The sequence below is a fragment of the Capsella rubella genome, unplaced genomic scaffold (assembly GCF_000375325.1).
Source record: "Capsella rubella cultivar Monte Gargano unplaced genomic scaffold, Caprub1_0 scaffold_6, whole genome shotgun sequence".
NCBI classification, from domain to species: domain Eukaryota; kingdom Viridiplantae; phylum Streptophyta; class Magnoliopsida; order Brassicales; family Brassicaceae; genus Capsella; species Capsella rubella.
The window spans coordinates 11,931,168-11,943,462 of record NW_006238918.1 but is presented as its reverse complement, the minus strand read 5'-3'; the positions used below and the strand labels follow the sequence as shown (position 1 = coordinate 11,943,462).

The 12,295-nt window shown below is 30.5% G+C and overlaps 3 protein-coding genes across 3 annotated transcripts; 1 reads left to right on the top strand and 2 right to left on the bottom strand.

The window, feature by feature from the left end:
- Positions 1-806: 806 nt before the first annotated feature.
- Positions 807-1,158, bottom strand: LOC17883685 (defensin-like protein 210). Its single transcript, XM_023780306.1, has 2 exons — positions 1,110-1,158; positions 807-1,033 (listed from the first exon to the last, which is right to left on the bottom strand). The coding sequence occupies exons 1-2, from the start codon at positions 1,156-1,158 to the stop codon at positions 807-809; spliced, it is 276 nt and encodes a 91-aa protein (XP_023636074.1).
- A 3,594-nt stretch (positions 1,159-4,752) lies between these two features.
- On the top strand, positions 4,753-7,326 carry LOC17881059 (uncharacterized protein At4g08330, chloroplastic). Its single transcript, XM_006288750.2, has 2 exons — positions 4,753-5,089; positions 6,710-7,326. The coding sequence occupies exons 1-2, from the start codon at positions 4,983-4,985 to the stop codon at positions 7,089-7,091; spliced, it is 489 nt and encodes a 162-aa protein (XP_006288812.1). The 5' UTR covers positions 4,753-4,982; the 3' UTR covers positions 7,092-7,326.
- Positions 7,306-9,788, bottom strand: LOC17882871 (small glutamine-rich tetratricopeptide repeat-containing protein). The gene is made up of 9 exons (XM_006287726.2): positions 9,662-9,788; positions 9,266-9,553; positions 9,044-9,180; positions 8,889-8,955; positions 8,537-8,636; positions 8,260-8,423; positions 8,057-8,103; positions 7,914-7,964; positions 7,306-7,826 (listed from the first exon to the last, which is right to left on the bottom strand). The coding sequence occupies exons 1-9, from the start codon at positions 9,732-9,734 to the stop codon at positions 7,449-7,451; spliced, it is 1,305 nt and encodes a 434-aa protein (XP_006287788.1). The 5' UTR covers positions 9,735-9,788; the 3' UTR covers positions 7,306-7,448.
- Between the last annotated feature and the right edge of the window lie 2,507 nt (positions 9,789-12,295).

Here is a 12,295-nt window from a genome sequence, read left to right as displayed (position 1 = left end):
TGTTGGTTTGTTGGTTGTGGTTAATTAAGTGGTATGAGATGTTTAATTATATTTATATAAAACATGGGTAGGGTCTTTTCAAAACAAATTTGGCCGACACTAGGCGGGTATCGGTCAACACCAATGATATGTGTTGCAAGTGGGTAATGATCGAAACTAAAGAAGATTGTCGATCGACACCTTAAAGGTGTTCTATCGACACCTTAAAGGTGTTCTGGAGTTAGTGGAATGCGAGTGTCGACCGACACTAGGAGGGTGTTGATCTATAAATGTCCTTAGCAAGCAGCTGATATGTTTTCTTCGATGCATGATTTGCTTCTTTCTTGTTTGTGTTGGCTTATCGCTTGTGTGTATAGCCCAGTTGATGGGAGTATTGCCTCACTAAGTATTCTTGGTAATACTTACACATCTTTTTGTTTGTGGTGCATGTAAATGCAAAGTGTAATTGTGGTATCATGATGATGAGGAGGAGGATGATCTAAGCCACTCGTTCGGTGTTGTGATTGTTCTGTTATGGCAGATGTTATGATGTTAGTTCTTAGAATATTGCTTTTAGAACTAATGCGTAGGTTGTTGGTTATTGACTATTGTTATATGACATTGTTGAATTGTTGGTTATTTGGTATATTGATATTGGTCTGTTTCCACGGGTTTGCTTAGTGTTGTATGATTGATGGTTAGGTTAATTATGCATGCTATTTAGTAAAGTGAGATCATTAATTAATTAAAAAAAATGGGTCGAGACTTTTCATAAATTATTTTGTTTCATAGTTTATTCATAAATCAAATCATCAAATTACATTGTCTTAGTCATGAAGTTTAGTGTATCTGCAACGACATATGAAATTTTTACAATTACCCAGTAGTCTATTTCTTCGATGACAAGCTTTTCCGCAGTCATAACAAAAAGCTCTTTCTCCAAAAATTAGTGACGGTTTAATATGTATGTCTTCACCTAACTCAAAACTAATTGGAGGAGTCGCTGCTGATTTGATCGCTTTTGAATTAGAAGTTTTCATAAATATCGATGTACCTATCAAATATTCAAAATTATTAAATAATGATTTTAGAAAGAAATACAAATATCCTACTCCAAAATTTAAACTTACATGAAGAAATACAAATTAGAAGAGTCAAAAACAAAACATTTGTTTTCATTATGTTTTTGTAGAATATCTTAGAATATGTATATGAAATATATATTGTTAAGCTTGATTTTCCCGGTGAAGTTACAAAAGCAATATAGAGACATCATATATATATGTTCTATACATAAATATGTTTTTTAAAAGAAAATTAAATACATAAATATGTTACAAAGTGTTAATGCTCTAGTGGACGTTTTATTTTGTTGGGAATGATATTGTTTCTATATTTTAAAAAGTTGTTATAATTACATATCCAAATATAATTAAGGTAAAAGTAGTAAATGTACTCCACATTATATTTATAGTGTTATTGTATCGTTTGTGTTCTAGAAAATAATGGAATAGTTGGGTTTGTATACATCACTAGATAAGAGCTCGCGTAAAAATGCGGGTTCAAAGTTAGTGTAAATTTTATCTAATGTTTATAATTTTAAATGAGTTAAAATTTATAAAATAAAACAAAACTAAAGATATACAAATCTTCTCATCAAATAATAGAAAATTCATACCTAAAAAATTATATTTTATATTTCATTTTTAAGGTTTCATGTGTTCAAATTTTAAAAATCATTACACACACAAAAATTTATAATATATTTAGATCTAAAAATCCTCCCTAAAGATTTACAAATATCTTCATCAATAAATAAAGATTCATACCAATAAAATTATTATCTTTTCTAATTAATTTATGTTTTCACGTATGAATTGAAAAATTTGCATGTGTTAAAATTTGGCTAATCATAACATTAACAAAAAAATCAATATTAATTGAATATTATATTTTCTAATATAGATTAGGAGTTAAGACCCGTCTATTAGATGGAATATTTATTTTCAATATAAAATTAAAATTAATATTCTAATGTAAGAATATTATATCCAAAGTATTTTTTAAAATAGATACTTTTTCAAAATGTGCGGAAAAATTTTGGCGGGAAATTTTTCGGAAGGATTAATCTTTTTGTTGGAAAGAATTTTCTTTCTTTATCATGAATTATACTAAATGATAGTAATTTAGTCATTTTGTACATATAAGAGAGTATTTTTGAAAATAAACACCAAGAGAGGGTATATGTACAAAAGAGTAACTTAAAAAAATTATTTTTGCAAGTCCCTCTTTATAAATTTAAACCGATAAATAATCTTATATAAATACACTACTCTTTATTTTAAACCTAAATAGACATAAAAGATTTGAACTGTTTTCTCTTGCTTGATTTGCTCTGATTTGTTCCTAGTTGTATTTGGAAACTCGAGTGACTCATATACATAATTTTGTTAAATAAATTACACATGTAAAAAAAATCGACATAAAACTTCTAGGACTGAGCAAAAAAACCGAACCCGAATACCCAACCCGGAACCAGACCCGAAAAAACCGGTTCGGGTAGGGTACGAGTATGTCTAAATAACCCTATTGGGTTTTATATTGGTTAGGGTTAGAGTAATACCCGTTACCCGAATGGGCACCCATAAAACCCAAACAATATACAAATATCTATAATATTTTTAATATATAATATTAATAGCATTTATTTATCCAATATTATAATTATAATTTTAAATATATCAATTAGATTTACACCTAAATACCCAAAGTAATCATAATATCTTAAATTTATTTGTTACATATGTCAAAATTTAGATAAATCTGTTTTAATTTAATTTAATTTTTTAAAAGGTTTTTTAATAGACAACAAATATGTTTTTTACAAAAAAAAAAACTTAAAGAATCCAGCAGTCAATACTAAACAAAAGACCAAAACAATTAGGTCATAAATCATAAATGTATTTGAAAAAAAAAAATTGGATCTCTGACTACTTCGAATTCGATCGTTACTAGAAACAGCGACCACAACATTAGTCATCGTGGGGGAGAGAGAAGCAGAAGTTGTATTCGGAAACTGTTTTCTCTTGTTTTATTTGCTATGATTTGTTTCTAGTTGTATTTGGGAACTCGAGTGGCTCATGTACATAATTTTGTTAAATAATACACACATGTAAAAAAATAATCGACATAAAACTTGAATTTACACATGTCAATATTTTATCGATACAATTGACACATGTCACGATCATGTTAATAACTAACTTAATTAAATTATCTTACTGAACAAAAATATTTGGGGGAATTTCAAAAATACCCCTTTTCATATACCTCTTTTTAAAAATACCCCTTTTTCAAACTTTATCAAAAAACCCACTAAAAATGTTGAAATTTATCCAAGTATGTGTGTAAGCTTATAAATATATACACAAATTACCTTTATATGTGTATAAAAATTTATATACCTTTCATAAATAGCGTAAAAATAAATTATAAAAAGCTTATAAAAACCTTATAAAATACGTATAAATCCTTTTAAAAACCTTATAAAACTTATAAAAACGATTTAAAGCTATTTAAAACATTTTAAAATATTTGTATCGAATCTCCCAGTAATTGTTATTATATAGAAGTACCTTATAAACTATATAAAACTTTATAATTTTTTATATTTAAAAAGAGGTATTTTTGAAAATGGATAGATAAAGGGGGTATTTTTAAAAAGGGTACACCAAAAGGGGTATTTCTCAAAAATTCTCAAAATATTTAAATATTATATAATATTCACGATAATGCAAATATATTCTAAGATTAACTTATAGTTGACTAACTGACTGTATTTTTTCTTTATTTGTTAATTTTTTTCTTTCTTTAAACCTAATTTTTATAATATTATATTAATAAATTTATTTTATAATTACTATCTTTTTCTTTTAGGATTACTACTAAGTAATTGTTAAATTTCTTGAAATTCTATTTTCTTCTTTCTATTTTGAAAATATTCTTTTTAGAAAACTAATTTATATAATTTCTTACCACTAATTTTCTGACAAATGTCGACATTTTATCAATTTAATTAACAAGTATCACGATCTTGTTAATGACTAATTTTGAAAATTCAACTTTATATAATAATATTGTGGTGAAATCGGTTTAATTCCGGTTAGTTTACTACACTGAACAATTTCTTAAATCAAAGCATGATTTAATTAATGTCAGTTGGTAAATCCTTGTTAATCTAATTAAACCAAGAATCTTAATTACTATGTTTAAGAGGAAATCTCCTTTCTTGCTGTCTGCATAAAGAGAATTCGTTCACTAGTGAGAATGAGAGTAAGCTTTGTTTTGGTGTATAAGACAAAAAAGCATAATCATGAGATCTTGGTATGATAGGTTTTTAAAGGTAATGAAATTTGATAGCATTGTTCCTAAAGTTTGTATTTAGTTCTTCTTTTTACATAAGTGAATTTGGTTAAAACTCCGTGAGTTATCCACAGTTTTTAATAGTCAACTAAAATGTCTTTTAAAAAAAAAAAACTAAGACACTGAATGGTAACTGCGTTTTTTACTGCGGAAAAATGCGGTGCGATTCAAATAGTAACGAAAATATATGCAGATATTTTGACATTATTACAATACTGTTACGGTCGGTTTTATAGTGCGGTATAATTATCATTTGGAGCCTTAAAAAATCCAGCAGGTCAATGCTAAAATAAAATACCAAAACAGGTCATAGATCATAAATGTATTTAAAAAAAAAAAAGAGAAAAAAAAAATAGATCTCTGACTACTTCGAATTCGATCGTTACTAGAAACAGCGACCACGACATTGGTCGTCGTGGGAAAGAGAGAAGTAGAAGTTGAGAACAAAGAATAAGAGAAGTCAAACCCACCCGAATCGATTGGGACACGTTTCTTCTTCAATCAACCTAATTCCAAAACCTTTGTCTCGATCCAGACAGTTTCTACCCATCTCAGGTGTTTTTTTAGTGATCTCAGCGACGATGGAGAGATCGGCGTCGGTGGGTGTTAACGACGGCCGTTTTGGTGGAAACCATTTCTATTCTCCATCTTTCTCGTCATCTTCTTCTATGAGACATGTTAATTACAGGTTACTTTGATTTTGATTCTTGTGGCTTAATCTAGGCTTTTGTGATTTTAGGGTTTTTGAGTGTTGTAGATAGTTAGATCAAAGGGGTTGTTTTTGTTAAAAATCTGGATTAGGACAGAACCCTTTGGTCTCTGTAATTGTGTTCTGTTTCTTGGAAAGATTTTGAGATAGCTTGAGGAGAGTAATCAATTTGATTTGGTTGTTGTATTGTTGTATCTTGTGGCTTAATCTAGGCTTTTTGATTGAAGGGTTTTGAGTGTTGTTGATACTTAGATCAAAAAGCTTGTTTTTTTTTGGGTTAAAAGTCTGCATTGAGACAGAACCCTTGGTCTCTGTAACTGTGTTCTTTGGAAGATTTTGAGATAGCTTGATGTTTTTTTAGCTTGAGGAGAGTAAACAATTTGATTTGGTTGTTGTGTTGTTGTGTCTTGTGGCTTAATCTAGGCTTTTGTGATTTTAGGGTTTTTGAGTGTTGTTAATACTTAGATCAAAAGGTTTGTTTTTGTTAGAAAACTGGATTGAGACAGAACCCTTTGGTCTCTGTAATTGTGTTCTGTTTCTTGGAAAGGTTTTGAGATAGGTTGATGTTGTTTAGCTTGAGGAGAGTAATCAATTTGATTTTGATTCTTGTGGCTTAATCTAGGCTTATTTGATTTAAGGGTTTTGAGTGTTGTTGATACGTAGATCAAAAAGCTTTTTTTTTATTTGTTAAAAATCTGCATTGAAACAGAACCTTTTGGTCTCTGTAACTGTGTTGTTTGGGAGATTTTTGAGATAGGTTGATGTTGTTTAGCTTGAGGAGAGTAATCAATTTGATTTGATTGTTGTATTGTTGTATCTTGTAGCTTAATCTAGGCTTTTTGGTTTTAGGGTTCTGTTACTTAGATTAGGTTTGCTTTGACAGGACTGTTTTTGTATCTAATTAGTACAAAAACGAAGTAGGGGTTCAAGTTTTTTTTTATTGAGTTTTGTTGAAAATTTGCACTGAGATAGAACCCTTTGGTCTCTGTAACTGTGTTCTGTTCTTTGGAAGATTTTGAGATAGCTTGATGATTTACATATCTAGCTTGAGGAGTGTAATCAATTTGATGTGATTGTTGTATTGTTGTATCTTCTGGCTTAATCTACGCTTTTTGATTTTAGGGTTTTTGAGTGTTGTTGATACTTAGATCAAAAAGCTTGTTCTTTTTGTAAAAAATCTGCGTTGAGTGAGAACCCTTTTGTCTCTGTAATTGTGTTCTTTGGAAGATTTTGAAATAGGTTGATGTTGTTTAGCTTGAGGAGAGTAATCAATTTGATTTGGTTGTTGTATTGTTTGTATCTTGTAGCTTAATCTAGGCTTTTTGGTTTTAGGGTTTTGAGTGTTTGATGGTGATTGATTGTTATGTGAATTTTGTTAATGTTGGTGAAACGTAGTTGTTGTCTTAAGAACATTGATCTTCAGTTTTGCTGTTGTGTTATTTATGATAATGGTGATTGTTATTTGAATTTTTTTAGTGTATAATATAATTGTCTTAAGGTTGGTGAAACGTGGTTGTTGTCTTAAGAACATTGATCTTCAGTTTTCGTGTTGTGCTTTTTAAGATAATGATGACGAATGGGTTTTGAACTTTCTTGCAGTTGCGGATCTTGTGGGTATGAACTGAACCTGAGCTCCACGAATCGAATCACGTCAACGATCGGATCAAAGTACGGTAAATCCATGAAGAGTGGAATCATATCATTCGTCAACATTGATGAAGGCAGATTTAGTCAAGTTGATGAGTTCCAATGCATGCCTCACTTCTCCAGATACTCCTGGGGATTATTCAAACGCAGAACGAAGCTTCTCTGTCGCAAATGTAATAACTATATCGGCAATGCTTCTCAGGAAAAGGCTCCTCCTGAGTATGCACTTGTTACACAAAACTCTGATCCGACATCGCCTAGGACTCGTAGTGTTACAAAGTACGATATCAGGATCCGTTCGCTTCAACCCTCTTCTGCTGTCGCTTTGCTGTGAGCGCTTAATTCAACTACTGTATATACCCGCCGTTGCTCGACATCTTCTTCAAAGTATCCGATTTAGATCTTTGGTTAAGTGTTTTGTTATCGGCTTGGTACTGTTTTGATTTTGATAAGGTTGGTTTGGGTTTTAAGTTTGTATAGTAAAAACAATTTGCCTTTTGTTTCATGGCATATTTACTAGCTGAATCCAAAATATTGTATGTATCTGATAGTTAAATTTTGATTTCAAATGTATTGCAAAAACGTTTTATCAACAAGAAGCTAATAGTCTCTTATCATCATTTTGTAATAACATGTCCCTAACAAAGTCTTTGTAGCACAAACTCAGACATTAACATCAGAAAATAGAATTCTAAGGTTGATTCCCAGATGGTCTTCCATGTGCACCATTCGTATCTTGAGGATTATTAGTACCAGTGCCTCCCTGTGATCCTCCAAACATCTGCATCATTGATCGTAATGCACCTGATAAGTCGTCGGGCATTTGCTGTGTGCCTCCGAGATCTACGTTGATATTTGCACCTACATGAATCTCAGGCTCATCCGAACCACTTCTGTTACCATCTGCTCCTGCTCCTCCCTCGTTATTAGGATGATTTCCCGGGAATGTGTTTCCCGCCATGTTCATGAACATGCTCATCAAATCGGGGTTTAAAGGCATTGAGAACTGAGATGGTATTCCCTGGCCTCCTCCCATTCCCGGTTCTTGAGTGTAACCTGTGCTTGTATTCTGCTCTTTCCAAAACCACAAAACTTTAGTTTCTCGTCTTATTTCCAATCCGTGAGATGATTACTCAAGACTCAGAGGTGTAACTACCTGACTACGTCTCTGTCGTTGCTGCTCTTCTCTTAGTTTTTGTTCAGCCACCTGTGTTTATCCACAGGTCAATATCAGACTCTCATGTAAATCATAGAACGATCATATTATAGCAGATGAATTTATTAAAAATAAAAACTGACCCTTATATTTTCTTTCACGGATTCGTTATTTGGATCCAACTGCAAAGCTGCCATGAGTATAATAAAAGAGGTTACACAGAATAAATACTAGCTAACTCGGAGAAGAAAAGTTCTAGCCTTTTTCTAAAGCAATCAATCCTATGAAAGGAATATGCTAACTTAACAAAGAAGTCCAGATAAATTATAAGAAAACATATATATACCTTTCTTAAATCCTTTCTCGATAGCATCAGAATACTTTCCTTGAGCATAATATGCTAACCCAAGACGACTATACGCCTTACTATAATTTGGATCAATCTCAATGGATTTAAGACAGTCCTTAATGGCTTCTGAGCACCTGTTGATCTGGGTATATGCAGCAGCCCTGATAAATGATTATTTCTTCGTTAAGTAGATCATTGGACAAGTGAAATAATATCTAAGCACACCACCAAAGAGCTAGAACTCAAAACTAAAAGTTGAAGAGTTATCACACACCTGTTGCAGTAGAAAACAGCGTTCTTATCCGTCAGTGCAATTGCAAAAGAATACAGCTCGATCGCCTCCAGATAAAGATTGGACTGCATAGCCTTGTTACCTGAAATGCAGCAAAATGTTACATAGAGGTAACAAGGACCCAAAGATAGATCTTCACTGATCTCATTCTAACATATGCTTTTGAGAACAACTAAGGAATAACGAAAATGCTTCCATGATTCCAAAAAAATTTGGACTGACTACATATTGTTAAGACCAGACAGGTTAAACAACTTCTCAGTTCTCAGATCTCAGATCTCAGTATGACAATTATATTATACATTAACAAGATAACACAAGCAATCACAAGTACCTTGACACTTGAATGTTTCTGCCAAGCTTTTCACATCAAACGTCTGACATCCAGACTTTTCCATTTCCTGATATACAGAGACAAAACTTATCACCAAACTCGTTACCAAGTAGCATTAAACCTTCAATAAAAGTTAACAACGAAATCAAACCTACATTAACAGCATCATGAAATATTCTTGTAGCTTTTTCCAACTGAGCAGGATCATCATCTCCCTCAGGTGTATTCCTGAAATACCGTACTTCCTCAAGCGCACCAAAGAGTTGTCCAAACAGTTCATCTCTAGAAGTCCCTACAAGTATCATAATCCTAAATCAGAACAAAGTTCCATTACATTACACTATCCAGCACTCACATGAAACAAACCACTCATTTACCAGTAAAAATAGGCTCTCTACTCGTATCAACGTTGACATGAGAACCCGAAAACTCAGGACCTGAGGAGGAACTAGGATCCTGAGTAACAACAGCAACAGCTGGTAGTGGTGGTGCTGATGGTGTGTTTTGTAGAGGTTCACTTTTATCCAATGAAGTGAACAAATTAACAAGTGAAACAGGTTTCAAACGATCATCTCTCAAAGAATCTGAATTCACTTTAAACGCTTCACCTAAACACTCTCTAGCAACCTCAAGACCTTCTTCATCAACACCTGAAGCTACCTCAACTACAAAGAACAACAATTACATAGAAGATAAACCCTAAATCAATAATCCTAGAGACGAATAGTGAAATCGATTACGCAATTTCGTAGAAAGTGAGCGGTGGTGCTTACCGGAATCGAGAAAATCTAAGAATGAAAGGACAATTTTCCGGCAGATTGGTGAGTCCGTCGTAAGTTTCGCCATTGGAGAGAGAAAGAGAAAGAGAGAGGGAGAAGAATCTGGTTTCTTCTTCTTCTTCTCTGCGATTTGAGTGTTGTCGAAGGAGACAATTGAAAATCTTGTTTGGAAACAGGGTCATGATAATCCGGTTTAGGCTATTTAGTCCGGTTTTACAGTAGTCCTGGTTTTACTTTCTTCCTCGGTTTGGAAACAGAGGTACATGTTTTTTTTTTTGTTTTTTTAATATTTTTCTTTTGTTATAACTATTGATATCAAAAAAATCTTTACATGATAACAAAAAAACATCTAAAACAAGTGTTAACGTAAATATATAAAATTATTACAATTTCGACGGAAAAGTGAAGAATACGGATATCACCTAGTTTGATCTATGACGGATATTTGTGTTAGTAAATGGGATATTTCTAATAATGCCAATTTTTCATCACTACTTTTCAAAAATGTCTCACCTCCAAAACTTTATCGAATATACCTCTAAAAATGTGAGATATAAATACATGTGATTTTTCTATCATACACATACTACATTTATGCATGTATAGAATCATATAAATACTTTACAATTACCGTACAAATATGTTGTATAACCTTGCAAATCTACAATAGTATTTTTAAAAGACATTACTAAAATAAATCCTTTCAAAACAACTACAGAGAACGCCATTGCCTTTATATTAGTTACCAAAATTTTAACAGCAATTTCATATAATGTCTTTACCTAATTTAAACATAAATATATTATTTTATGTTTACTTTTATTTGACTTGTATCTATTATTTCGAATTATTGGATGATACATTTATAAATAAATTTGTGATTTTTTGCATATGATATAATTCAAAAAAAAAATGAATATATATTACTCAATCGATGAATAAATCGCTTAAATAAATTGGGTAATGGTTCATAGTCATACTATAAAAAAGATCGAAATGATTATGTATACGAATGAGTAGCATTCAAATTTTTAAGTTTTATTCTAGTTATTCTGGTTCTTTATTTTAAAGAATTCAAATTTTCTAAAAGTTTTAAACTATTATAATATATAAACTTTAATAAAAATTACTTTAAAATATTTATACATTATAAGAAGTTTAAATATTATAAATATTTAAAATTTTGAAAAAATAAGTTTATAGGACATTTAAATACTAATACGATATTAAATTTAATAAAGTTTCAAAATATTATTTATATTTAAATATTATAATATCTTATCTTTTAAAAAGTCAAAGTTTATACAACTTTTAAAATAATGATAATATATATAAACTTAACGAATTTTCAAGGATAGCAAATATTTAAATTTTATAAGAATTCTAAATATTATAAAAATCTAAACTTTATAAGAAACAAAAATCTTATAAAATATAATATTGAATGGTTATAATCTTAATAAATATCATACTTGAGACAACCATTTACACTAGCAATAGCGTGAACATTTCCAGCAGGTTTGGTGGTGTCTCATCGCGACTAATGAAGAGGTTATCAAATAACTTTATGTTTGCAGCAACCTCTCGAGCTGAGATATGGGTTGGGCAAGCAATATCAAGTTGGACTACGATAAGCCCACAAATTATGAAATTATGAAATTATGAATTTTATCGAATCTTAATTTTTACTGGAATCTACGTTCTCATGCTTTTTATTTATATATGCCATTTTCTTGGAATAGCTCTAAAACGCATTACTTTACAAATAACACATGTTTTTCAGTCTGACTTCTATTTCACTAAACGAAATTAATGTTTTTTTCCTCTCATTGTTGTCGGATGTTTCTCTTTAGTCGACATTCACATAAAAATTCCAGTTTTAGTTTTTCTCGTTTTTCAAATTTCACGTTATTATTGTTTATTCCATTTTTCAGAATTACAATATGATGTTATATGATTTTTCATTTGAAGATAGTTTTAAATTTTCACATTTCCACCAAAAAAAAATTACAGAATTTTCTACACCATACTTAATTTCTTATTAGTTTCTCTCTATAATTTGGATATTTTTTTAATAGTATTCTAAAATATTTGTTGTCAAGCAAAAACATTCTACTTTTTAGTTAAAATATCGAGAATAGGAAAGAGAATTTGCACAAATAACATTTTTATTATACTTTTTTCTTCAAATACGCTCTTTGGGTGTCTATTTTCAAAAATACTCTCTTGGGTGTCCATTTTCAAAAATACTCTCTTCAATGTACAAAATCACTAAACTACCCTCTTTTAGTATAATACATGATGAAGAAAGAAATATTCTTTCCAACAAAAAGAATATTCCTTCCAAAAAATTTTCCGCCAAAAACGAGAAAAATTTTGTCTGAAATTTTTTTGGCGGGAAACTTTTGGGGGAAAATTTTTGGAAGGAAAATTTCTTCATTTGGGAAAAAATATTCTTTCAATTAGGGATAATAACCATTAATTTTTTTTAAAAAAAGATGGTAGTTTTTTTTTATCATAAAAAGGTTATTAGTAAGATTCTCTAATAGGAATTGAATCTTCTTATTTTTGATTTTTTGGTAAACATTTTTAGAATTTTGGGAAAATTCCATAAAAATTCCCCATCTA

Excerpts from the sequence above, each read along its gene's own strand:
- LOC17883685 (XM_023780306.1), bottom strand. The coding sequence starts at position 1,158 with ATGAAAACAAATGTTTTGTTTTTGACTCTTCTAATTTGTATTTCTTCA. Across the intron at positions 1,034-1,109 it reads TCTAATTTGTATTTCTTCAT|GTACATCGATATTTATGAAA; the intron begins GTAAGTTTAAAT and ends AATATTTGATAG.
- LOC17882871 (XM_006287726.2), bottom strand. The coding sequence starts at position 9,734 with ATGGCGAAACTTACGACGGACTCACCAATCTGCCGGAAAATTGTCCTT. Across the intron at positions 9,554-9,661 it reads CTTAGATTTTCTCGATTCCG|TTGAGGTAGCTTCAGGTGTT; the intron begins GTAAGCACCACC and ends TGTTCTTTGTAG. Across the intron at positions 7,827-7,913 it reads AACGACAGAGACGTAGTCAG|AATACAAGCACAGGTTACAC; the intron begins GTAGTTACACCT and ends TGGAAAGAGCAG.
- LOC17881059 (XM_006288750.2), top strand. The coding sequence starts at position 4,983 with ATGGAGAGATCGGCGTCGGTGGGTGTTAACGACGGCCGTTTTGGTGGA. Across the intron at positions 5,090-6,709 it reads ATGAGACATGTTAATTACAG|TTGCGGATCTTGTGGGTATG; the intron begins GTTACTTTGATT and ends ACTTTCTTGCAG.